This window comes from Vidua macroura, chromosome Z, assembly GCF_024509145.1.
Source record: "Vidua macroura isolate BioBank_ID:100142 chromosome Z, ASM2450914v1, whole genome shotgun sequence".
In the NCBI taxonomy this organism is placed as follows: Eukaryota; Metazoa; Chordata; class Aves; order Passeriformes; family Viduidae; genus Vidua; species Vidua macroura.
In genome coordinates, this window is record NC_071611.1 from 39,457,817 (window position 1) to 39,482,444 (window position 24,628).

The 24,628-nt window shown below is 36.6% G+C and overlaps 1 protein-coding gene across 1 annotated transcript in view; it reads left to right on the forward strand.

Moving 5' to 3' along the window:
* The window catches only part of PRLR (prolactin receptor), a 98,182-nt gene that overhangs the window by 67,414 nt on the left and 6,140 nt on the right, over window positions 1-24,628 (forward strand). The window contains exons 2-8 of the mRNA XM_054003082.1: window positions 14,894-15,007; window positions 15,973-16,105; window positions 18,285-18,454; window positions 19,255-19,421; window positions 20,225-20,366; window positions 22,381-22,513; window positions 23,710-23,879. Coding sequence (XP_053859057.1) covers window positions 14,938-15,007; window positions 15,973-16,105; window positions 18,285-18,454; window positions 19,255-19,421; window positions 20,225-20,366; window positions 22,381-22,513; window positions 23,710-23,879 — 985 coding nt within the window. The 5' untranslated portion in view covers window positions 14,894-14,937. The remainder of the gene's footprint in view (window positions 1-14,893; window positions 15,008-15,972; window positions 16,106-18,284; window positions 18,455-19,254; window positions 19,422-20,224; window positions 20,367-22,380; window positions 22,514-23,709; window positions 23,880-24,628) is intronic.

A 24,628-nucleotide genomic window follows, 5' to 3' on the forward strand; every position in this document is an offset into this window, starting at 1 on the left:
CAGCTTTGGTGGGCACCTGGCATCCAGGCAGATCCATCACAGTCAGATGCTCCACCCAGATATCATAAGCTAGTAGTCTTTTGATCATAAAAGTAGGGACCTTGGCTGGGTTTTAGTGTCAAACACAATTGTGTAACTTAAGTTGCAGGAAAAACAGACCTGCATATTTTGTACATGCTATAAAGGACTAAGACTCATGGTCCTCAGCAATAATATTTGTGCTGTCAGTCTAGGATTTTTATAAAATTATATCATTAACATGTTCTGGGATATAGTTTCATTGCAATCAGTGAAAATGACACTCAAATAGTCTTGTAGTTTTCGTTAGGGGTTACCAACCTGAATGCTAATGGAGGGAGAGAAAAAAATACCAAGACATGACAAAGCTTTTATTTTCCATGCAGTTAGCCAAACACAAACAGATGAACTTTCTGAAGAATGACAGTTTGTTCCCAGGTTGAGAATTTATGTGACTTACTTAATAGTTTGGCTGTAAAGTCAAAATTAAAGTGGTTTGTAAAGGAATTCAGTCATTGGCTGATGCCTTTGTTAGGAGCAGATTTCCTCTAAAAAAGGAATCGGATTTTGACTAATGGAAAAAGATAATGTAAAATAAAATAGGAGATTCAGGATTAGAACCAGAATTTTCTGATCCTCTGTGCCAGTTCTTATACATACACACCAGTGGAAAATGAGCATTGCAGAGCTCTAAAGCAAAGTTCTTCTCAGAGCTGGCCTTATTATCTCTCCCTTTCTCACTCAATGGATTTGAGTGTATTTCAGCTTTATTTTTCAAGTGTTGTCCTGAAGGGTTTGACAGCCTCAGACTAAAGCACCTGATATTCTATCTGGAGCTCCCTAGTAGAAAAAAAACTTGGCCATGCCACAGTAAGTCCAGAAAAGGATGTCTAAGGTAATAAAGAGATGGACTCTTTCTACCAGGAAAACAGAACTTTTGGGGGAACTTCATCAATGGGGGAATGGGGAAGTGAAGTGGATTAAGTCAGGCTCTTACCAGTGGCATCCAGGGAAAGGACAAGAAACAACATGAACAGAAGTACAGGAAAATGCACTTAAATACAAGAAAAAACTTACCAGCTGTGAGGGCAGTCAAACAGGGGCAAGATCTGTCCAGAGAGATTGTGGAATTTCTGTCCTTGGAGATAGTCAAAGCCCAACTAGACATGATACTGAGCAAACTGCTCTAGCTGACCCTGCTTTAAGCACTGCAGAGGACAAAACATTCTCCAGAGGTCTTGTAACTTCATCCATTCTGTGATTCCTTGAAATGTTTGCTAAAATTTCTGCCACTTGGATTTTTTTTGTTATTTACAACAAAATCACTACTACCAATAATTAATCTCATGAATAATTCTTTCAATCTGAAGTCCTCAAAGTATCTTGGAAACATTAATTTCAATCAACTTGGAAACTGTAAAGACACACATCTCAGTGAGATGCCTACCCATTTTGCAGATGAACAAGATGTCAGAGACTCAGCTACTGGAAAGGATGGGAGTAAAACCCTGGAGCTGAGTTCTAATTCTCCCTCTTCAGCAGCAGAACATACACGTGCTTTCTGATACTCCCTTCTGTCTTCTCAAACTCTAGGATCGTATCTGGAAGATTTGGTGTCCACCATGACACTAATGGTCTGTTCTCAATTTTTTCCCCTCCTTTTATGTGGAATTTTGTGATCCAAAACTTGAACTTTCACAGTGGAAACTACAAATAATGCCTGGTCTTATGCAGCATCAGCAGCACATGTCTAAACTGAGACTCTAGTTTCAAAGGTTTTGAACCAATGAAGGTTCTTACTAATTTCAGTTGCAGCCAACATGGAGAATTGCATCTCATTTTAACATTTGCTGTCTGTATTTTTGCAGCTGGTTTTTAACATAGTTACTGATATTATTGGTGCAGCAGTGCATTCTGCTGGTGGTTTACATCTCTATTTGATGCATTTACCCCATAATCTGTAGTACTTGCCCTGTCATGGTACTAAAAGAACAAATTAGTTCCCATCCCTTTTGGTTTCTAGTAAAGAATTGATTGTATATATTTAATGCACTACGTGGCAAAAATACATTAATTCAGTGACATAAAACTGAGTTCATGTTAAAGTATCCTAGTGAGTTTAATTCCATAGCAAAACAGACTCTGAGAGCCTGCTACTAAGCCTTCAGATTCCTGAAGAATAAAGGGCTATACTTTCTATAGCAGTGTGATTGTTACTGTGTACTTGTTGACTTGGAGATTTTCTGGATTTCTATACTGTTGTATACACATAATTGTGTAACTCTTCTAGGTAAACACAGATTTAAAAATAAGGACTCTTGCTCAAGTTAGAGGTTTTGAGACCTAAAGAAGAGTCCATGACCTTTTCCTTTCATATGCATCTATGCATACATCAGTGTTTGCAAGCACCTGTTTCATCTTTCAAGGAAGGAATTTTGTTTATATGATTAAAGAGCTGATCAGTAAGAGTGGGAAACTGAAATGGTGGAGCGGATTTTGAAATCCAGGGTGCATCAACAACTTGTAGAACCACTGTTGTTTTTCACCTCTGGTGGAGGTATGTTACAGAAATCTCTATTAAAAGCACTGTCCCCTTGATTTCTTTTTTGTATCAAACACTAAGTGGGCTGGGAGCAGTAGCTAAATGTTGCCGTGTTTATTTAACCTTCCAAAGCTGGGGTCTATATCTTATCTGGATAGAGTAACATATCATTCTGACTGCACTTACAGCTTCCTCAAAGGGCAGTAACATATCCATACACAGGGTTATTGCTGAGTGTTCAGATCTGTATGCCTGTGGCTGACACTCAATCTGCATCATTCTGGGTGTCTGTGCATCCAAAGGAGTTCACACTATGGTCCAGAATAAGAATTGAGGTAGGCTGTAGGATTCTCAACCAGTCTAAGAACACCACAGAGGTGGCTGTTGAACTGAAAATATTCTTATTGTATTTGTTACTCAGCAGCGTTTATCTGTGAAGAATAATTTATCTGTATTGTTGAACAGTTAATAATTTTTGTATCAATCAACATACTATATAGAACATAGCTATGTAAATGTTTAAATGCAGATGAAAATGAAGTAAAAATCAGCTTTAAGAAAGCTAAGTTTAAAAAGCAGAAAAATAGTATTTACAACCCAATGGAATTTCATTACTCACTTGGTCTACTTATTTTTAAAATGTATGCTCACATCTAAAGATTTCAAAGTGCTTTAATTACCCATCCATACTGTCTGCAACAGGTTTGCCCTCTTATTGTTCTATTGCTATTTGTGTCTTGAAAGACCATCTTGAGCTAACCTCAAAACCTGTTCTTCATCCAGACAGCAACTTTGCAAACTGACTTCCCTACTCTCTCTCAGCTGCACCTGGGACAAAACTCTATAGGGCACAAGGAAAATTGCCTCTTCTAAGCACATTTGTGACTGGTTCTTAGAGCCTTAGTGTTTTCTGTGAGCTCAAGTCCAGGGAAGACCAACTGAGTCAGTGAAGGGTCTAGAGAGTAAATCCTGTGAGGACTGTCTAAGGAAGCTGAGCATGTTTATGCTGGAGAAAAGCAGGCTCAAGCAGGGTCTTATCACTCTCTGCAACTCCCTGAAAGGTGAGTGTAGCCAGGTGAGGGTCAGTCTCTCCTCCCAGGCAGCAAGTAACAGGACAAGGTGAAATTGTCTCAAGTTGTGCCAGTGGAGGTCCAGGATGGACATCAGGAAGAATTTATTCATGGGAAAAGTTGTCAAGCATTTGAACAGGCTGTTCAGGGAGGTGCTGAAGCTGCTAAAGAAATTACTGGATGTGCCACTCAGTGCTACGATCTGATTGACAAAGTGGAGATCAGCCACAGGTGAGACTTGATGATCTCAGAATTCTCTGAGCCGCTTCACATCTGTTTTGTTCTGTGTGTTCATCTTGGTTCATCACCTAAGGTGATGGTTTTTTGATGGTTTATTACAACCTTGCCAGAGGTGTAACCATCTGCAGGAAGCCCAGATTTCATGTGAAAGTAGACCATAAGGAAGATAGAAACCTGAACAGTTTTGGCTCAAGGTTTCTACGATGCCCAGTTAAAAAAAAAAAAAAAATTAGAAAGTCTGCTGCCAGGATTTTAACAGTGCCAGATCATATAATCAACCTACTGTCAATGGGGCAAATCAAACATTAAATTAAAAGAGGAATTTAAAACATGACTGTGCTAGTCTCCCATGATTTCTTCCCTTTAAATTACATAAAATATGCTGTGACCTAGGGCATGAAGCCAAGCAAACTCAGACATATGAACATAAAGTCATCACTGAAAAAATAACTTGAAAAGATGCAGGTAACAATAATGACTAAAGGGTGGATCCAAGTTCAACAGAAATTACTTTTATATGAACAGAAAAGGCCAGCCTTTATGCAAGCAAGTATTTAAAAGCCTTGCTGTCATTACCTAAAGTAATACCCAAAGTTACAGCATTTTTCCTCCTGCCATTTCACAAATGTCAGCATAAGGTTTTTATTCCAGGGATTGTGGAAGAAATATAGTGGATTACACACAAAATGAATGTTTTTACCATTTTAAATATGATTAGGCAACTGTGTGCCTACAAAAAAACCTAAAAATTAAAGTTGATTGTGTTGGGATATGAAACAAAATGGATTGATGGTAATTATAGAGGCTGATAATTGACTTCTAGTGATCTAAATTACCATGCTTAAAATTTTATCAATTCTTGCTAAAATTTCCTAGTTTGTTACAATTTACCAATAAGTCCGCACTACAGAAGGCAAGAATGAATGTTTCTGACACTTATGCCTTTTCTTTATTTCTTGTAGATATTAAATACTTCTAAAATAAATGTCATTTATTTCAGACTTACTAACTACAAATTTGGGTGGGGGCAGGGGCATTACGATTTTATGAGATAGCCTTTGTAGTATTAAAAGATGCAGAACTGACATTTCAGAGGCTTGGGAATAAAAAAATTTCATTTTTCTCTTCCTGCGGTTATTGAAACTTTTTAATTTTGGTTTCAGTTTCTTTTAGGTAAAAATCAGATGCTTTTTCTTGCAATTAGCTCTGAAAGGATCATTCTGAAAGGATCACAATACCCCATTCCCATCTTCCCCTTGGGCCACTAAGTTGAATATGGATTTATAATCTTGAAGAAGCATGCCATTTCAAAGATAGGGGACGCCAGCATCAACTCCAGTGTTCCAAGGTTAAGTCATATACAGTGTAATGAAACCTAGAAAACTTGGTAATTTCAGTATACACCATAGATCCAATCTGAGACTTTGTGCAAATAAGAAATTTCACAGCCACTGAAGCTGTACAATATGCAGTGAATCAAGAATATTTGCTGGAAAACAAGTGCAGCCTGATGCATTGATATATGGCCTTGCCAAAATTTCTTCATTTTATTCTATTTTCACCAAATAGCAGAAACGTACTGGAGAAAAGTGTTAAAATACATTTTGGTCTACTGTAGAATGCAGTTTTTTATCCTTGAAATATTTTGTTCTCCAAATGATTAAGTAGCTGTTTCTTCATTATTTAACCAAGTGTGCAAATTCCAAAGAGAAGCAGGGAAAACTGGTACATTCATGTTAATCTAGTTGGGCACAATTTTGATACAGCAGAGGTAAGAGAGAAGCATTTTATTGTCTAAAACTAAACATCATCTATGCTCTAATATCCAATAGATAGTTGATCTATTTGTGAAGCTAGTTTTTGCATTTGCTGCACTGTGAAGCTTCCTTTTTCTTTGCAAAATTAGTTTATTCAAATAGTTTCTTGACACATTTTAATTTATGGCTAGAAATGCAAATATTACTTATTCCTCAACAGGAGACAGTGCTGTCATTGCAGTTCCTAAGGAGCTGAGCAAATGAGTTAATGAGTGAATTGGTTAATGAATGAATTCATCAATGAAATTACCTTTAACCTCCAGAGATTGCAGTGTTAGTCAGTATTCGGTAAACAAGTGCATGAAAATCTCACAGTCTGCAACCTCAGGGTCATTTCCTTATATTTCAAAACAAAAGAAGAATCTAAACCACAATTCACCATAGCTGAGAATCTCCAAAGTATCCTGAGTTGAAGATGGAAAGTAGAGCAGGTTAGTGTTATACTTCATTCAGTTTACAGATTCATTGTGAAGAAATCATAAGAGAAATTTGTACTCCTGATCAAAGGGTGAATTCAATTCCCTCAGAATGCACATTTCAGCTTTTAGGAACGTCAGTATTCTTCCACTGCTAAACGGTTTTTTTTTTTCCTGGAAGATGACAATCTTTGTAGAACTTAACAGGGTTGTGATAGAGCAGTATTGATACTTTTACTGGTTTAGCATGTAGAAGAGTTCACAGTAGCTTGAACATTTGACTTTCTGTATAAAGACTCTCCTCATGAGGACATTGTGTTTTTTCTACTGACATTAGAGATAAATGCCACCTTTAGAGATAAATGTAGAGAATAATCTGTTTATGAAATGTGTTAGACACAAGTTTACTCAGGAGTTAGGCACCCAAGTAGATCCATAAAATGACACCAAGATTAGATTTAGGCATGGTAAAGATATGTCTCTGCATATCCACGTATTTCAGTATTAAAGGGGGTATAATGCTTTTAAGAGTGTCAAAAGATAATTCTTTTAAGCTCAGCACACTGAAGGCTGAAGGTTTACTATTGTTGTGTTCCCATTATTGTCAGTAATTTCTCTCAAATAATTGGTTTTAGATTTACCAGGATAACATTTTTTTTCATTCTTTTAGCTAACCAATGTGCCACTTACCTGTACATGGCATAAGTGGTGGCCTTTAGCATGCAAAAGCTCTTTTACCAACAAGCTGAAGCATAGGGAATATGTTTGAGAACTATTCATGCTCGCAAATAATAGGACATTGAGTATTGTTATCAGTTTGACTGGAGTAGTAATTTTTGGTAATTGTGTTCTTTCACAGAATAACTATACAGTCACTTAAAAAATTCAAGTGTAAGTATACTGTAAGTCTCAGAAAAACAAATAGTTACTTTTACAACCTCATACTGAGGACCTCCTGAAAAAGAGAACACTGAAACAGAAAACAGTTGTTATTCTCAGCTCCCACTGTTAATTGCTAAGTATATTTGTGATTGAAGAAGAAAATTCACTTCCCCACAGCCAGGTTCTTTCTTTTAGAGTCTTACCACAGTCTTAAAGCTTCAAAGAGAGACTCTAGTCTGAGACTCAGCCAAAATGGGCTGTCCCACTACAAGGGAATAAAGACACTGCTCTATAGCTATGATCACAACTTTTTTTCAGCATTGCTCCACTGATGCTTGCAGGTACTAGGATACAGGAGATGCTTCTCTTCCATCCAACCCCACTGCCTGAGTTCACCAAGAAAAGGCTGTTGCGAGTCAGCATCCAGTGGATGGAACTTTGCAACTCATATGGGATCATGGAATACATTCAAAATTACAACTTCATCTGACCTTCTACTGCCTGGTCCCAACACATTATTTCTTCTATTCCACTTCTGTGTCATTCCCCATTGTCTTATTCCCACTAACCTCTCACACTTATGTCCATTACTGTGTTCCCTTTACTAAAGCCAAAGTCCTGTTCCTTTGTTTTCTCTAAAGTTTTCATAATTTTTGTCTCTCTGCAAAAAAACTCCTCACCTCTACACCAGCATTTTCCCCCAGAAATGTCAAAATAGCAAGATTTTCATGCCATTGAATTACTCATTGGAATTCTGTGTATAATTTAAAATTATCAGGAATTTTTCATCATAACAAGATTTTATTGGAAAATTGGAAAACCTACAAGTATTTGATTAGATTTCAGAAAACATGCTGCTGGAAAACTGCAAAACAAAATGCTTTATGTGATTTGATGATACTTGTTCATTTTGGAATTTTGAAAATTTTCATTAATTGGCTTCAGTTAAAAAAGAATTTGTGACATTCCAAAATGAATTTTCTAAAATTGGTCATTCATAGGCAGTTTCCAGTTTATGGGATATTTTGACAATATTTTACCAATAAAATAATCTTTCATCTCAACTCAAAAATATGCAAGTTTGACCTGCTTTTTAGATGCCTTTTTTCCATATTGTATTATTAACTGGCTACTTATATTTTCAGTTCTTAAGAGCAGGAACTGTTCGTACCTGAGACAGCAGGATCTGTCTCTGTTCTCAGGACAATCACAATAAATATGATTTGAATAATGGTTGTTTGATGTAGAAATACTTGGATGAGAGTCATTGGTCTGGTTACAGCAGAAGGTTTAGGTTTACTCATCATGATCCTTTCCAGTTGGTGATATTATGAAGCCAGCACTTGCAGCACTGTTGCAAATTTGGTAAAAAACACATTTTATGTCAGTCACATGTAGGGACATGACACTAGTTCATAACACCACTTCCTGACAAAGGCAGTAATGAAAGCAGAATAAAATTTGCTGGAAGGATAGAATTGTATGTTTTGATGTAGTACAAAGTAGTAGAAGATTCTATTTAGCCAATCTTGAGTGAAACAGTGTTCCTAGCATGTGCACTCTTGAACAGATTTCTGTCCTCTCTAAAGCAGGAACCACTTATTGAGCTCTATCTTTAAACTACATTTCACCTTATGCCATGGTTGAGTAACTGCAAACATTATTTCTGCCATATTCAGCTGCACATTATTGATTCCCTTTTAAATATGCACATTAAAAAAAAACCGTTTATCACCCTCAATTTAAACTGTTCCTCTTTAATGGCACAATGTCTAGCTGCCAAATAACTTCATGCTATTTTTATTGCTCTCATTAGCTTTACTGAAATGAAGCCAAACAAAAGAATACCCTGGTAACTGAGTAATATGTCTTCCCACCTGGTCTCTGGGAGATACAGACCATTCTTATTGTTAGTTAGAAAATAATCTATTTTGTTTCAAATTGTTTACAGACAGATTTTTTTAGAAAAACAGTGATGAAGCTAGTGTTTTCAAAGTTAGTTACCTAATGTATAAGTAGTTTTTACTACTCTGGCAGATAAGTTGCCCATCTAAATTTTTTCTTCACAGAATAGTGTATTTGGAGTGGATGGCAGAGAGCAGGTTATTAAACGAAGTATGGGTTTTTTGGTAAAACATTGCATGTCAGTGTGCTAGAGTCAGCTCAATCAGGCAGCCCCGTAGATGTGAGGCTGCTGTAGGTCCCTAACCTCTGTTTCTGCCTGTAGCAAAGCTGAACAGCTGCTCCCAGAGGGTGGGTACAAGGACACAAAACCCCCACAGGGGCCATGCACATCAACAATGCCCTAATGTGTAGATCTACATATATATGTGTGTATTTGCACATAAAGGAATGGACTGCCCCAATAGCTACTTGTGGATGTTTAGCTGACCTAGTAGTTGGTCCCAGATCCTCTTGCTCTCCTCAGCTGTGTGGGACCTGCATTTGAACCTGGAGGTTTGCAATCCAACTCTTTCTTCACAGGCTAATCCTGTTGAGAGTTCTCTGGCATCCAAAAGCACCATTCAGAACAGTCTACCCAGACAGAAGATAGAAATAGGGTATAATGAGATTATAGGGTAGACTACAATGATCAGGCACACATTTCAGTCTGACAAGCCACAAGTTTACACTGAACTGAACTGTTTATTACCCTTATTTCCCATTCTTGTCTCTCCAGCTTTCCTTTTCTCCCCAAAACCTTTCTTCTACTGCGTCCCTAGTGTTCTACCTCCTTCAGTCTAAGAGTCAGTGGGGAAGGAGATTTGTTTAGTGGGCTACACACAAGGACAGTGGCATGACTGTGCTTTGATAGTCAGGTGTAGTTCATTCCCTACACCAAATTTTCACTGATGAGACTGCTAGAGTTCCTCCCCCAGCCCTCTCAGCTGTTATCTGATCATATCCTAGCCTGTGCAGATGTTGATTAGCCTTTAAACAAGTAGCCTAGCACAGTCTATGAGAAAATTTAAACTGCATCCAAAGCTCATTGCTACAGAATTTTGTTTGAAATAGATAAAGGAAAGCATGTACAGTATTTTACTGCTGTCTCTATCACTCTCAATGTTTAAATGTATTTACTTAGAGTATCAGTATCTACAGCTCATACAGAGTCACCTTTTTTCTCTTTATGTTTTAGAAATAAAGTAGTGATACTTTCAGAAATACACTATTAATGGAATTTTTGTTTTTCGACTTTTCAAGTAATCCAATATTCATGGAAGAGAGGCATAAAAAGCTTCCTCGCATACATGAATCCCCTAGGTAGAAAATTTGATTTTATATTTTATGACTATGCTATACATCAAAAATACCTAAAATTACTATAAGAAGATAGTGATTGTGGAGTTGGGCTTGATAGTTGGAAGAGATGAATGTACATCATATTTCAAGTTCTGATGCAAGTTCTAGCTTTCAGTCTCTGAAATTTTACTCCTTAGAACTTATGATTTTCTTTTCTGTGAGAGACTGCTGTAAAAATAAATCCTGTAATTATGGCTAAACATACAAACCACCAGGGAAGAAAATTGAATATTCAGGAAATGTGAGACTGGTAGGGAAAAATTACTACAGTTAGCTAAAGCATTACATTTGTTTTTGTGGGAAAACAAAGGTAGTAGAGGTGGTACTTAGAAAATAAAAGAAAAATGGTAGAAAATTATCAGGTTTTAGCTTTTGTTACACTTCTACTAATGAATCTGTTGGGCATTCTTTACTTTGGTAAAGTAGGGATCTTGGCTTTTTTTTGTTTGTTTGTTTTTTGTCATTTCAGGTAGTGAGAGTTCTTAAGAAAATTTCAGACTCAGTTCTGTAAAATCAATAGGAATTAAGAATGTAAATACTATGATGGAGATGTAAGGGTCTAAACTATTTTCAAGAATCAGGGGGTTTGTGATTTTCCTTTTTCAAAATTGACTCAAGTCTTTCAGATTGAGAAACATATCTCCATGGGTGAGGCAATTTGTTTTGTTCGTTATCACATCTTGACTGCAAATCAAAGGAAGGACTGCCAAGGGTTGTGACTTACTAGAGAAATTTCAGAAAAATATATTGTAAGGCTTTTCAGGTGAAATCTAGAAGTCCTTGCCACTGCTCCCATTTTATGCCACACAGAAATATGAAGTCCCAAATCCCAATAAATTAACTGAATCTCTAGGCTCATAGCCAGTAGAAGGTACTAGGCTTCCTCACAAAGCACACCACAGAACCTATGTGCTTAAAAGTTGCCAGCTGGAATCAGTCACAAGAAATTCAGATCATAGACATGCCTGAGCTCTGTATCTTCTCTGGAGCTTGTACATCACCCTGAAGGCAGTGCTGGGTGCTTGAGGGATTTGGAGACATCCAATTAGGGCTCATTCAGAGAGGAAAAGCAGAGCTCTGGTCACACTGCACATCAACAGCTTTTAATTTGCAGTATAATCCCAACCATCACCGTCAATCAGAAACACATCTAGCCATGATGCTCTGGTCATGGCTAGGAATATGTATCCCTGTTGGCATTTCTGATCTCTGTGTGGGAGGGCAGACTCCTGCCATGTCCACAGTACAGCTGAATGTTCTAGATCGTCCAACAAACTCTCACATTCTTGCTTTATTGAGTTCCTTTTTTATAATTTGTTTCATACAGCTGTAGTTCAGCCTTTCAAATAGTAATGTTTTGAGAGCTCCTTAAACTGTCTTCCCCCAGGCCTGAAAGATGAACATTGTTTATCATTATGACTAATGGAAATGCCAGACTTTTTCAGACTTTTAGAGATTGGTAAAGTACTTTTGGCTTTTGATTTCTTTAGCCACAGAAGCAGAAATTATGTTGCACATAATGTCATTGCCAATGGCTGACACACAGTTGTTCCTGTTCCTGCAAGCCTGAAAATGTTGCAGATAGAAAATTTTTCCATCTGTGCAGAACTGAGTAAAGACTTCTCTGTCGGCCTCAAGAAATTTATCCATCAGCAGAGCCAGAAAAGAAAGAAAGAAAAGAATGCAAGAACTAAAAGTCAATTAGAACAAGGACATGTTTCTCCCAACTCTGCTTTACAGCACCTGATTTAAGTACTGGTGTTTAGCTTTCATCTTCATCTAGTAGCATTGTCAGCACAGTTTTCAAACCTACAATTGCAATATATTATTAATTCCAGGGCAGAATTATTTTACAGGAATATCTAACTCTTCTGTGCATTCTAAAACACCAGTAATAGTTTCCATTTCCATCAAGGAGCACTGCATTCTGGCATGTGATGCAAGCTGTTGAATACTATCTAACAGCTGTGTTAAAAGGGGAAAATTCAGATAGAATGTCAGAATTCAATAACTTAATTGGAATTAAATCAAGACTTTCAAAAGGAGGCATATGATCTTTTAATTATCAGTTACTCAACCCTTGGTTTTGGATCACATTGTGGCAAAACAATGTCCACTGCATCCCTTATGAAAGAATGCATTCAGTCCTAAAAGAGAGACATTACTTCATAGCATCTTCAATAACACTAATTACCCTTCTTTGAAAACATTTTCATGTCATGTATAGGGAAGATGCACTTTAGATACAATTATGACAGAGTATTACCGTTTTATTAAGCAAGTGTTTTCAAAAAAAGCAAGACATCTCTCCAGAAGCCTTTTAAGCCCTATTTGAGTCACAAATACTGAATAGCAAGCAACTGTGGAAACACTCTTATTTTACACATTCTTATTTTCCCTCTTTTGATGCTTATCTCCTTTTATGTTTGCAGATGGCAACCACACTTGCATGGAGTACAAAGCCAATTCTTTAAACCACCATCATGAGATAGTCTCTGTGTCATGTTCATAGCTGTGTTCTAAAATCTGTTTGGTTCTTTTTTCCAAAGTGTAGGTTACCAGAACTGTAGACAGAGCTTAGTCTGCCACACTGATAAGTCCATATTCCTTCCCTATATCCCTCTTGTTCTTTCACACAGCCACATTACAGAAGTGGTTCACAATCATCTCATTTTCAAAAGCTCCAGAGGAAAAATGCTTCTGTTTTAATGCATTAATTTCTTTCTCTTGCTATTAATTTGATTCTTTAGGTCTTCAGTTTACAAAATTATCTCATTTTCCTTGAGGAGTGCTCTAATAAAGATTCTTCTTGATGATGCCTCTCTTTTGTTGTATTAAAAAATTTCATTCTTTCAGCCAGTGTAAAGAGCTTGTCTTTCTGTCAATTCTTCACACAGAAAGATACATACATAAAAGTAAAAAAAAAAAAAAAAAAAAAATCGTAATAGGTCTTTATCCATATGAGTCTTGGTTTTAAAGTACATTGTTTTGCAAATGTTCCAACTATTTTTAGAAGTAATAAAATATTGTAAATACTATCATATGTACATGAAATAGTTACTGTTTGTAGTTTCATTATTTCACCTTCACCTGAGAAAAATGTGCCTTTTATGAGCCCAATCATCTGGTCCTCATTATATAGCCTCATTTTTATGGGGCTATATAATTATTTTTGGGTAATTTCTGAAGTTAACACTAATGTTTGTGCCTGTCATTTGTTTACAGTAATAAAAACTGCATGTGTTTACACCAAGCTGGAATTTATATTTAAGTGGTTCTGTCTTCACTGTCTTTATATACACAAAATGCACTGAGAGAGTTTAAAACTAACCCAGATTCAATTTTCCAGCCTGTAACTCAGTTACACACTTGAAACATGCCTGGATATTCAGAAGTGGCATATCGGAATGTAGCCAACTGTGTTCTCTTCCACATTGTCCACAGTAAATGTGTTTTAGACTTAGCTGCATTAACTGATACTTGACTTGGCTTTGCGCTTGAAAAACATTTGGTTGATGATGTATTATAGTTTCTTGATGTACAAAATTAATTGCATACTGAAAAGTTTGTCATCTGATGAACCACGAAGGATTTTTCCTCACAAAGGACACAGCTTGTTCCATGCTGTGCTACACGGAATGCGTTGCAGGCATACTTGTACCTGTGAATGTGCTAGGGGTAGGAGTGGAAAGCTGAGATAAGGAGCTCCCTATTCAGGTAGTAAATTGTTCTTCTTTAGTTTCAAAGGCTGAGGTTGGCTACCGAGAATCCAACAGCTGATTGCACTCATCTCCAAGCAGGGAGCGTACTGGTGGGAAAAGCAGAAGGTTTGCTTTAAGTTGCTACGTCGTTTCTTCAGGCTAAGCAAACAGATTTAGCAGCAGCAGGGACTCCAGAGCACCCAGAGTTGTAACCTGAATTCTGAGGACATCTAGTGGTGTGAGCCCACGGCAGGGACTGGGTCTTGGTCCCAGCTGGTGACCACTTGAAAATCTGTATTTCAGCTGAAATTTACTACAAAATCAAATACAGTAAAAACAATTGGTGTTGAATGCACTGAAAGAGTAACATTCTTCAGCTCAAGGGATCCTGAATTCAACACTGACAGTCCTAAATATTGAGAAGTTTTGAGATTAGACCAAAAATCATAAACTTCTAAATAAATGTTGGACCTTTTCTATTTGCCTTCTGTTTTCAGGACTTTCAGAGTTCAAGTATGTTGACCTCTTCTTTGAATCAGTAGGGGTAAAAGTATATTTTTTTGTTGCCAACAGGCTGCTTTCTTAGGATAATTTATGAATCTAGAAGTTAGAACTCTAAGAACCCAGTATCCCAAGATGCCAAAGAAATATGCAAGATTTGTTAATGCTAAGAAATTGTAATCCTAGCACTGCTAATGATTCAGAGACCTCTAGGAAGGCCTACCTGCTTCTCTGAGATTCAGGTTTTCAGGTTCCAAAGTGGAACTGCTGGTGTTGCCTCACCTTTTTGAGAGAGAACAAGAATCATTTACCTGCCATTCAAAAAGGACTTTGATCAAGTTGAGCGATACGTGTTACCTGCTGAGCATTGTTACTGACTGTTTCATGATGCTGTGTTTTTCAGTGAGCCCTTGATCTGATACTTCCTCCTGAGGAGAGACAGGCATCATGAAACAGAGATTCATTTCATCAGTTCAAATTATGTTGCAGCTTGCGCTGACTACAGTAGGTCTGACTGGTAAGTACAAAATTTCCTGAAATGCTTGTTTCTTCCTTAAGACACTTTCTTTAGAGAAGTCTGAGGCTTTACCCAATCTATCCTGACCATGTACCTCTTTAAATTACTTTCTTCTGAAGTTTGGTATGAAAATGGCTGGAGTTTTCTTTTCTTTTTATACGATTAATTTAAAGATTGTTTGGTGGCAATACTGACATCCTATATTCACTTTACACCTGTAAACACCTTCTAGGAAGTTAGCATATGAATAGCTACATTATTTGAGGTAATTACATGGAACTTAATAAAAATAAATAAAGATAAGCTTAGGTTAAAAGCTCACACACTTGTTGTTTTAAAATGAATGTAAATGTATAGTCTATATTCTTGGTGTAACTTAATGAGAAGTAGTCTAAACAAGAAATGTTTTTAAATGTATTTGGATTAACAAGGAATATTTGAACAATGAATGAATATATTCAGGTTGGCAGTACCCAAAAAATTACATCTAGCCCATTGATTTCCTTCTTTTAATAATTTTCTGACCTATAATTTACCCCAAATATGCACAAAGAATGGAATTTCAGTTCTGTTGCAAAGTTGAAGGTGAAATTTAATCTTTAAATTATCTGAAGATACAAAATTTTAATTTTTACGGGGACAAATCGTAAAGGTCATATATTTATTTCTCATCTTCATAGTTTAATTTGGAGATAAATATACCATTTTGAGTTTAGGTGAAAAATAAATCTTCATTTTAAAAAGAAAAATCATTCTACTAGCTATTTTAGGAGTTTGAGATAAAATATATTTGCTTTTGTGAGAATATTGATCCTTTTCCCAGGCAGAGTTATTTGCCCAATTCAATTCACTGTTTCTTGTGATTTTATTGTCTTCAAAAAAGGAATGCTTGGTTGACTTATCCTCTGCATCCAAAAGCATTGTCCATTTCTAATTTAACTAGTTGGATTTTTGCATTTTCCTAGGTCAATCATACCCTGGAAAACCTCAGATAGTAAGATGTCGTTCTCAAGAAAAGGAAACCTTTTCATGTTGGTGGAAGCCTGGCTCAGATGGAGGACTCCCTAACAATTATACCCTGTTCTACAGGAAAGACAGGTGACAAGTGGTGCATATATACTCAGTACGTGATAAAGTGATGGTTATGACAGACCAAGAGAATGACAACATTAATTTCTAAAGTTGTTTTTATGAGTCCATTTTAACCTCAGATAGACAACAAGGGCTGCATAAGATCCATGGCTTCCCTTGTTGGAAGAAAACATGACTACTGACAGCCCCAAATCTTCAGCCTGTCCCTCCTGAAACTCATCTACCAAAAATCCCACTTGTCTTAAGATGTGCTGGGAGCAAAGGCATGTTTGCCCATCTTTTTGGGAAGCACACAGCTTTCAGCTGAACAGTCTCTCTGAGTGCTGAAGCATAAGGGTACCACAGGGCAGCAGATCTCCCATCACCCCAGCCACAGAGCAGGGCAGGAGAGGGGCAGCCCAGCCCTGGGCATCGGTCACTTTCTTGGGGACAGGGACAGGCTGAGGCCAGGCTGGGCTGGGACATCAGCGCTGGTCTTGGGCTGGCTCAGGGGGCTGTGACTAGGAAAAGCAGGGCCATGTGGAGCTGGAAACCAGCTGAACTGGAGACCTGGGACTCAGGTCCCCATGGAAGGGCTGGGCAGTGAGGGCTGGCAGGGCCCTTGGGGCCCTTGGGGCCCTGCCAAGGAGCTTGTCCTTTACCCTGCATACCAAAACCCCCATCTGGACTATAGTCACTTTTTCTCCTGTTGGTTTTGTGGTCAATGGTTCCCAAGATGCAGTGAAATGAGACATGGGTATCGCATCTCAAAAGTTATTATTTTGATAAATTCTCAACTTCCTCATCCTGTTCAGGAATGAAGTGCATATGTTTCACAACTTTACTTAACCTGTCCATCTTTGTTTTACTATACTTTCTTCCTGAAAACATTTAGTCTTTGAACAGGGACAAGTAAGCAGGGAGGCTCAGAGACTAAATTTTTTTCATAAATCCAGGGAGATTCAGAATAGGTAAGATAAAACCTCAGATGTCCCTGCTACAATTAAACATTCCAAGTCATTGAGCAGAAAAAGATGCAGTCTTCAATGAAGTTACCACACACAACGATGATTTGAGAACTTTTATTTTATGAAAGCCCAGATGTTTCAGTCTTGATCAAAAAGTTTAATGAACATTTTAATTCATACCTGTCACTGTCCAGAGTCATTCTGCTTAGGGAAGAATGGGAGTGCTTATCCATTTCATTAAATCTGCTGAACCCAAGTTCTGCCAAGCATTTTAGACCTGGGCCACAATTGCCTTTCTAGGCTTATTTTCTCTTAGGTATAGACTCCTTTCTCGCATCTTTGCTTTGTGAACTGTGACAAAACTGCCTGGAAACTAAGAAACCTTATTACTGATGATACATAAAACATAATAGTGGAATTAATGTTCATTCTTGTACCACATCAGCTGATGCTTTGCGTTTGTATAGTTCTTCTCACCTCAGGTAGACTCTGAGTACATCACCTAGGCCAGCTTTGAGCACAAAATAATCCCTCTCCTAAAGAATCCAATCCAGGACCTCAGGAAGAATTCCTTCACTGAAATGATGGGCAGGCATTGGAATGGGCTGGCCAGGGAGGTGGGCAGTCACCATTTCTGGAGGTGCTCTACTGGAACATGGCTCTTGGTGCTATGGTCTGGTTGAGAAGGTGGTCAAAGCTTGACTTGACAATCTTAGAGGTCTTTTCCAACCTAAATGATTCTCTGACCTTGCTGAAAACTAATCAATAAATGAACTCTCTGCCATAGGGCCCATAAGTTTAATTTCTAGGGGTAATATGCAAAGATATTTAGCAACTTACCTAATTGAAGGAAATATTTTTCATTTCCCCTCTTACTTGCTTATAAATATTGTTAAAATTTATTTGTTCTGTCTCTGGAAATTTATGTTTCTGTTCTTTTGTTGATTTATTCTTATATATAAAAAAAAAGGGGTGAAAGCATTGATCAAAACAATGGCAATAAAAATGTAAATGAAACATTTATGGTAATGGCATTTGACATGTACCAAAATGTTTCCAAGAGATGGGATTATAGATATATGTAATATAAAATTATACATTATATATATATATTTATATATATATATATATATATATATATATACAAATATTTCAGATTTCTCTGCTGAATCTATTCCATTACCAGAATACTATCTGCATCGCTTCATTTCCTAAATTTTTAAATCATTTTTTTTCAGTGAAGAAAAAATCTATGAATGTCCAGACTACCTAACATCAGGTCCAAATTCCTGCTACTTCGATAAAAACCACACTAATCCCTGGACAACATATATTATCACTGTAACGGCAACAAATGAGATTGGAAGTAACAGCTCAGATCCTCAGCATGTGGATGTAACTTCCATAGGTAAAATCAAAGAATGAAATGGAAAACAAACTAGTTAGAGAAGTGAGCAGTTTTTAATCCTAGAGCAAGCAGTGGTGAAAGATTTCTTTCCTCATGATGTGAAACTTGCTATTGAGAAGTGTTTATTTACAGATAATCTCAAATATGCATGTTAAATGTATGTGAAAACTGTGTTTTAATTTTAAATTAAGTAACTACATACTTGATTGTAGGGATTTCATGTATGAATATGTAAAACTTTTAACTTTAGCTGAAAAATTTGCTTCATTTTCTAGTTGTCTGCAGTATTTTAATTAGACTCAATGCGGATTATAAAATTTTCAAATTAGGTTAAGCTATCTAATATTTCAAATGTAAAAGTCATTTTAACTGCTGGCATTGCAGTCTTGGAAAGGTAAAAATAACTGCCTGAGCATTATACAGGCTTTCTGTAGTATTTTATACTCCTGACTCCATTCTACTTTCTGCACATGCATAATATACCATTTTAATTATAATATACTTAGTTTTTCTAGCTATGAAATAGCTGACATTTTAATTTTGCAAGAGTGGCCTTATAAAATTATGATTTGTATTTCCTTAGCCTTTCAAATTCAGAGTAAAGCTTAAGATTTGCTGATACTGCTGGAAATCAGGAGCTAGTTAAACTCATTGAGGAGAAAGGAAAAATGAAAGACTTCTTTATTATTCTTTTACAGTGCTGAATTATCTGAAAATAATATGATGACATACAAAACCATAAAGGAGGTGGTTTTTTCTGAGAGAAAATTAAATGGCACACTTTTCATTCATTTATACAGTTCAGCCAGATGCTCCTGTGAACCTCTCTCTAGAAACAAACACATCTGCTAACCTGTCATACCTTTGGGCAAAATGGTCTCCACCATCATTAGCTGATGCCAGCTCTAATTCACATGTTTATCGCTATGAGCTACGACTAAAGCCTGAGGAAAAGGAAGAGTGGGAGGTAAGGGAAAAATATATTTATTTTATAAATGCTGTGTTCAGTGAATTGTCTTGTCTCCATTTAATTGGTCCTATAAAAAAATAAGAATAGAAAAATTAATGTAACCAAATCTGATTAAAGAAAGAAAAATGGAGTGGTCTGTAGAGACTGTGAAATTCAATATATTTACATAATCATCCTAATGTTATGTATGACAAAGCCCAGTTATCATCATCCTCTTCAACATGATCAGTTGGAGGCAACCTGGCCTTCAGAAATTCTGTTGTGGCCTACTCACATTTAACTTTTTCCAATGACATTCCCACCTGTTGCCATATTTCTAGGAATCAGCTTCAGTACTGCTTCAGCTGAGTTTTCAGGACAAAATATCATTCTTAAACTTATAGTCACATGTCCTAGCTTGTTGATGTCTTAATGATGGAGAATGCTATGCATTTTGAAATAGGAGAAATTAGAAGGGTCTGAGAAAGTCACTTAAAGTCACTGAGAAGAATTTCAATGTGGGGTTTATATGTAGGCTGGACTACTGGTAATGCTCCTTGAATTGTGGATGTGATAGAGTATTAGGAAGTCTACAGTTCAATATGCTCTTGGATATCAGAATCAGCAGTAATCTTTTTTCTGCTAAATCACTACTTTTGCTTCTTTGTGATTGATCTCTTATAAATATGCAAATTAACTTCCCTGATTTTCAGAAGTCAGACTCTTTATGGTTTAACTACTACTAGTCAAACTACTTTATGGTTTATTCATTTAAGTGGTCCAATTCTTTATTATTTTCCCCAGTCCATTTTCTTTTACAGACAGTATCTGTAGGAATGCAGACACACTATGAGGTGAGCAGCCTGAAAGCTGGGGTGAAGTATGTTGTTCAGGTGCGTTGCATGTTAGACCTCGGAGAATGGAGCGAGTGGAGCTCAGAAAGAAGCATTCAGATCTCTAAAGGTGAGTGGATGATTGCTGCTCTGTAAATTGCTTTTAAAGTGTAGCAGGTTCAATGCTGTGAAGGTGTCTAAATGCCAGTCCTGAAAACCTGGCCTCTCACATGGGTACTTTGTAGTACTCAGTGCATTTTACCATACTTTCTGTGTAATTGCTTTGTTAATCTGTTGATCTGCTCAGGATCCTCTGCTGAAACTGGCTATGATAAACAAGGTGGGATTTACTAGGAAGTCACTTCTGATACAGGCATACCTAAATAATTTATTGTCCCTGTCTCTTTATTTAAAAATCATGTTGATTTTGTCTGTAGCTGTAAATATCAGGTCATGGTTTTTGTATAAGGGCCTGGACTGAAAGCATTAATGACAATTACAGATACTATCACATGGAAGTCACTATCTGTCTTTTACTGGATTTGAGTAGACACACTAAATATGTATGACATCATATCTTGTTGCCAGACACTTTAGCCTAGCTGTCTCAAAACTTCTTCAGTTACTAGTTGTATTATTCACTATTAGACATAGATATTATTGAAGTACTGTTAATAGAAAAATATTTTTTAAATAAAATTTTTTAAATGGCCCATTTTCAGATCTGCCTTAGAAATTAGGAATTTGGAAAATCAATGTCTCTCCTGTACATAGTAGAAAATATACATTATTGATGTAATAGGAATATTTTTGCCACAAATACATAACTGCAAAAGTTTCAATCACTTCAGGATTTTGACAAGCATCATCCTATTCAAAATGTAAGCATTTTTCTCCACCCAGTTCTTAAGTGCTGTTCTTGAAACTATAAAAACTTGCTCAGGAGTAATAATGCAAGTAGCCTGAGTCCTGAACATAAAAACATTACAGTGAAATATGAGAGCTGCTTCTCTGTATATTTTGAGTGCTTCAGAAGCAAATTACTGCCAAGAACACAGACAAATAGACATACATTTACATTCTTCATTTTTTACCTAAAAGCAAAAGAAAATGACAGCATACCTTTCAAACAAGCAGAATAATCTTAAAACACATATTTTGAAAAAAAAATTGTTTTGTATGTAATGGTTTAAGCTCAGCTGGCAACAAACCAGCACACAGCTGCTCACTCATATGTCACCATGGTGGAATGAGGGGAAGAACCAAAGGTAAAATCTGTGGGTTGGCATAAGAACAGTTCAATAATTAAAACAAAGTAAAATGTAATAATAATAATAATAATAATAATAATAATAATAACAAGAAGAAGAAGAAGTAGAAGAAGAAGTGATGGTGATGATGATGATGATTATTATTATTATTATTACTATTATTATTAAAAAGAGGGGGAATTATGGACAATATATTTGCTCACCCACTGCTGATCAGTGCCAGACTCCATTTCTGAATCCTGATGGTCACTGGTTCTGGGTAACTCCTAAATTTTTATGCTGGAGATAATGTTCTATGGAATCCTCTTGGTCAGGTCACCTGTCCTGCCTATAGTCACTCCCAACCTTTTTTTCTGTTTTGTAGCTCTTCACTAACAGAGCAGGAGACACAAAAAGGTCCTTGGTTTAGGATAAACATGACATAGTAACAAAATATCCCTGTATTATGAAAATTATTCCAAACCACAGCACTATTCCAGTTACTGAGAAGAAATTATCTCTGTCCTACTTGAAACCAGAACACTATAGAAAATAGATATCCAATCTATTTGGATATAGTAGAGTGTTTTTAAAATAATTTTATAGAGCCTGCTATGACAGTATTTCAACATCCTTTATGAGATTTTGGGGCAGAAGAAAGCCACAGGCAGAAAACTAAAACTGTTCTTCAGTGCGGCTGCAGTGAGAGAGAATTCTGAATCCAGGTGAAAGTAGCAAGCTGTTGTCCTAAGCAGGAAATTGTCTCTCCTTTCCTGTGCCACTATGAAGCAAAACTTTTTCTTTTTTCATATTTTCCTGTTCTCTGTTTTACAAATTCAAGATGGACCTAATGGATTAAACTTAATCATTAGTTCATTTCTTTATTTCTTGCAGAACAGTTACCTCCTGAAAAGCCTGTAATAATAAAGTGCCGTTCTCCTGAAAAAGAAACATTTACTTGTTGGTGGAAACCTGCTTCAGATGGAGGACTCTTGACGAAACACACTTTGTTTTACAGCAAAGAGGGGTAATAAGTGCTGTATAGTTATTCAGTGTTTTGTTGGAAGGACCTGGAAAATCAATCCTCATTGGTTTCTTATTTTGGGAGATGCCATTTTCTGTAGTCCATGGTTTTGTCCAGTGGTATGTTCTAGCATCACACAAAAGCAGCAACATGTCTAAGAGTGAAATATTAAATCTTGATCTCTTTATAATGGCAGATATATAATTACTGTGAATTCTGTCTTTTCAGTGTATTAGTACACAATACAATTGCACAGTCCTAAAACTCTTCAACATGCAGTCTTATAAATAAAACTTTCCAAAATGACCAGATACTAAAACTTTTGTCTTCTGATAAGGTTTGTTTTGCACTAGTATTCATAAGGTATGAATGCCTCCTGGTTTCTGTAATCTTTCCTTGGAACTCAGATAAAGTGTTAACATTCATTTTAAAGAAAGAGTCAATACATTTTTTTAGGTCTTTTGGTCCTTTTTATTTCACCTAGTACTGCTCTACCTTGCAATTACCTAAATAGATGCTAAACTCTGTAAATGTCAACTGAGAGCTCACTCTTAGTGTAAAAAGACACATACTGGTCTAGCCAGGTATGGTGGAGTAAGAGGTCCACATCCATAACTTTTTCTTTTGTGCATCCAGGAAGAGCATGAAAACAAATACTACTCAATTTTGTCTCCTACCCCTCCTCTGACTTTGGGAAGCTTGGGTATGGATGTGAAGGAGAGTACAAAGTAGATTTTTTTTTTTTAATGATCAAGAGATGAAAGACCAAATAAATTCTGAAAGCATATTAGCGTAATATGCAGAATTCCTGTAAATGTGAGATTAACATTGGAAATACATATTTTTTAATAGATAGATAAGAAGACTTCAGCAATCACTTCTTCTGGAATATGTAAGGGCTCTGGGCTGTGCAGTGGACAGTGGCTTTCAGAGAAGTAAGAGCTGTGCTGTACTAGCCCACAGTTGCATCTGCAATAGCCTAAATTCTTCATTTTTGTGGTGTATACTTGGTGGGGAAAATGCTTAGTACAGTCTCTGGGATTGTCCAATGACTTTCAGTCTGGAAGCAATTTTCTGACTTTCTTCACAGTGCCAGGTGTGAAAAATCAGATCCAGCCCTAAATAATGCTGAAGTACTAGTAACCAAAATCAGGTGTTTTAGTCTGTGTAAGCTAATCACTGGGATTCTTTCATTTCAGAGAAGAAAAAGTTTATGAATGTCCAGATTACAAAACTGCAGGCCCCAATTCATGCTACTTCGATAAAAAGCACACCTCTTTCTGGACCATATACAATATTACTGTGAGGGCAACAAATGAAATGGGAAGTAATGTCTCTGATCCTCATTATGTGGATGTGACTTACATAGGTAAGAGTTAAAAAGTAGTTTTTGTGAAACCAAATTATTCAGAATCATGGATTTTGACACAAGAATTTCAATTCCAGCTCTCCTCATATGCAGTAGTAAGTTGAAAACTTATACAAATAAGATATTCCTTAGTTTAATAACAAATCAATATTCATCCCTTTACCATCTTATTTTCAGAAGAAGCCAAAAATGCTAAAAGCTTTAAAATTATGTTCAGATAAACATTTATTGGTTTTCCATATTTCTTGTAGTCAAACCCTAAGAAATGTCATCCAACTAAAATCCTTTTTCTGCTGTACAAGCAATGGAAATCAATTTGATCTTTTAACTAATAATACTTAAATCTGATTGCCCAAAAGTAGTTCCCAGACCCAAGGGAAGCTGCATTAGTGCTTTTTACAGAAGTGTACTGATAATCTCTTTTTCAGACTTTTTCTACAGAGTGACTGTGGACAAATAATAAGGATTTTATCTAAGAGAATGGAACATTATCCTTGATAACCATTTTGTTGTCAAGGATCTGGCTGCCAGGAATCTGGCAACTGGAAAAAGGCTGCTGGAGAAATGGCTTTATATATTACCTCAGTGCAATGACCTGATGAATCTTTGATCAGACAGTGGTAAAATATATGCACAATATGCAGAAGCTCTACCTGTGAACTGAGGAAGATGCAAGCCTGACTCTAGAAGAAACCTATGTTCCATTTTGGTTTATTTTTGAAATACAGAGAGAGCTTTAATATGCTGTC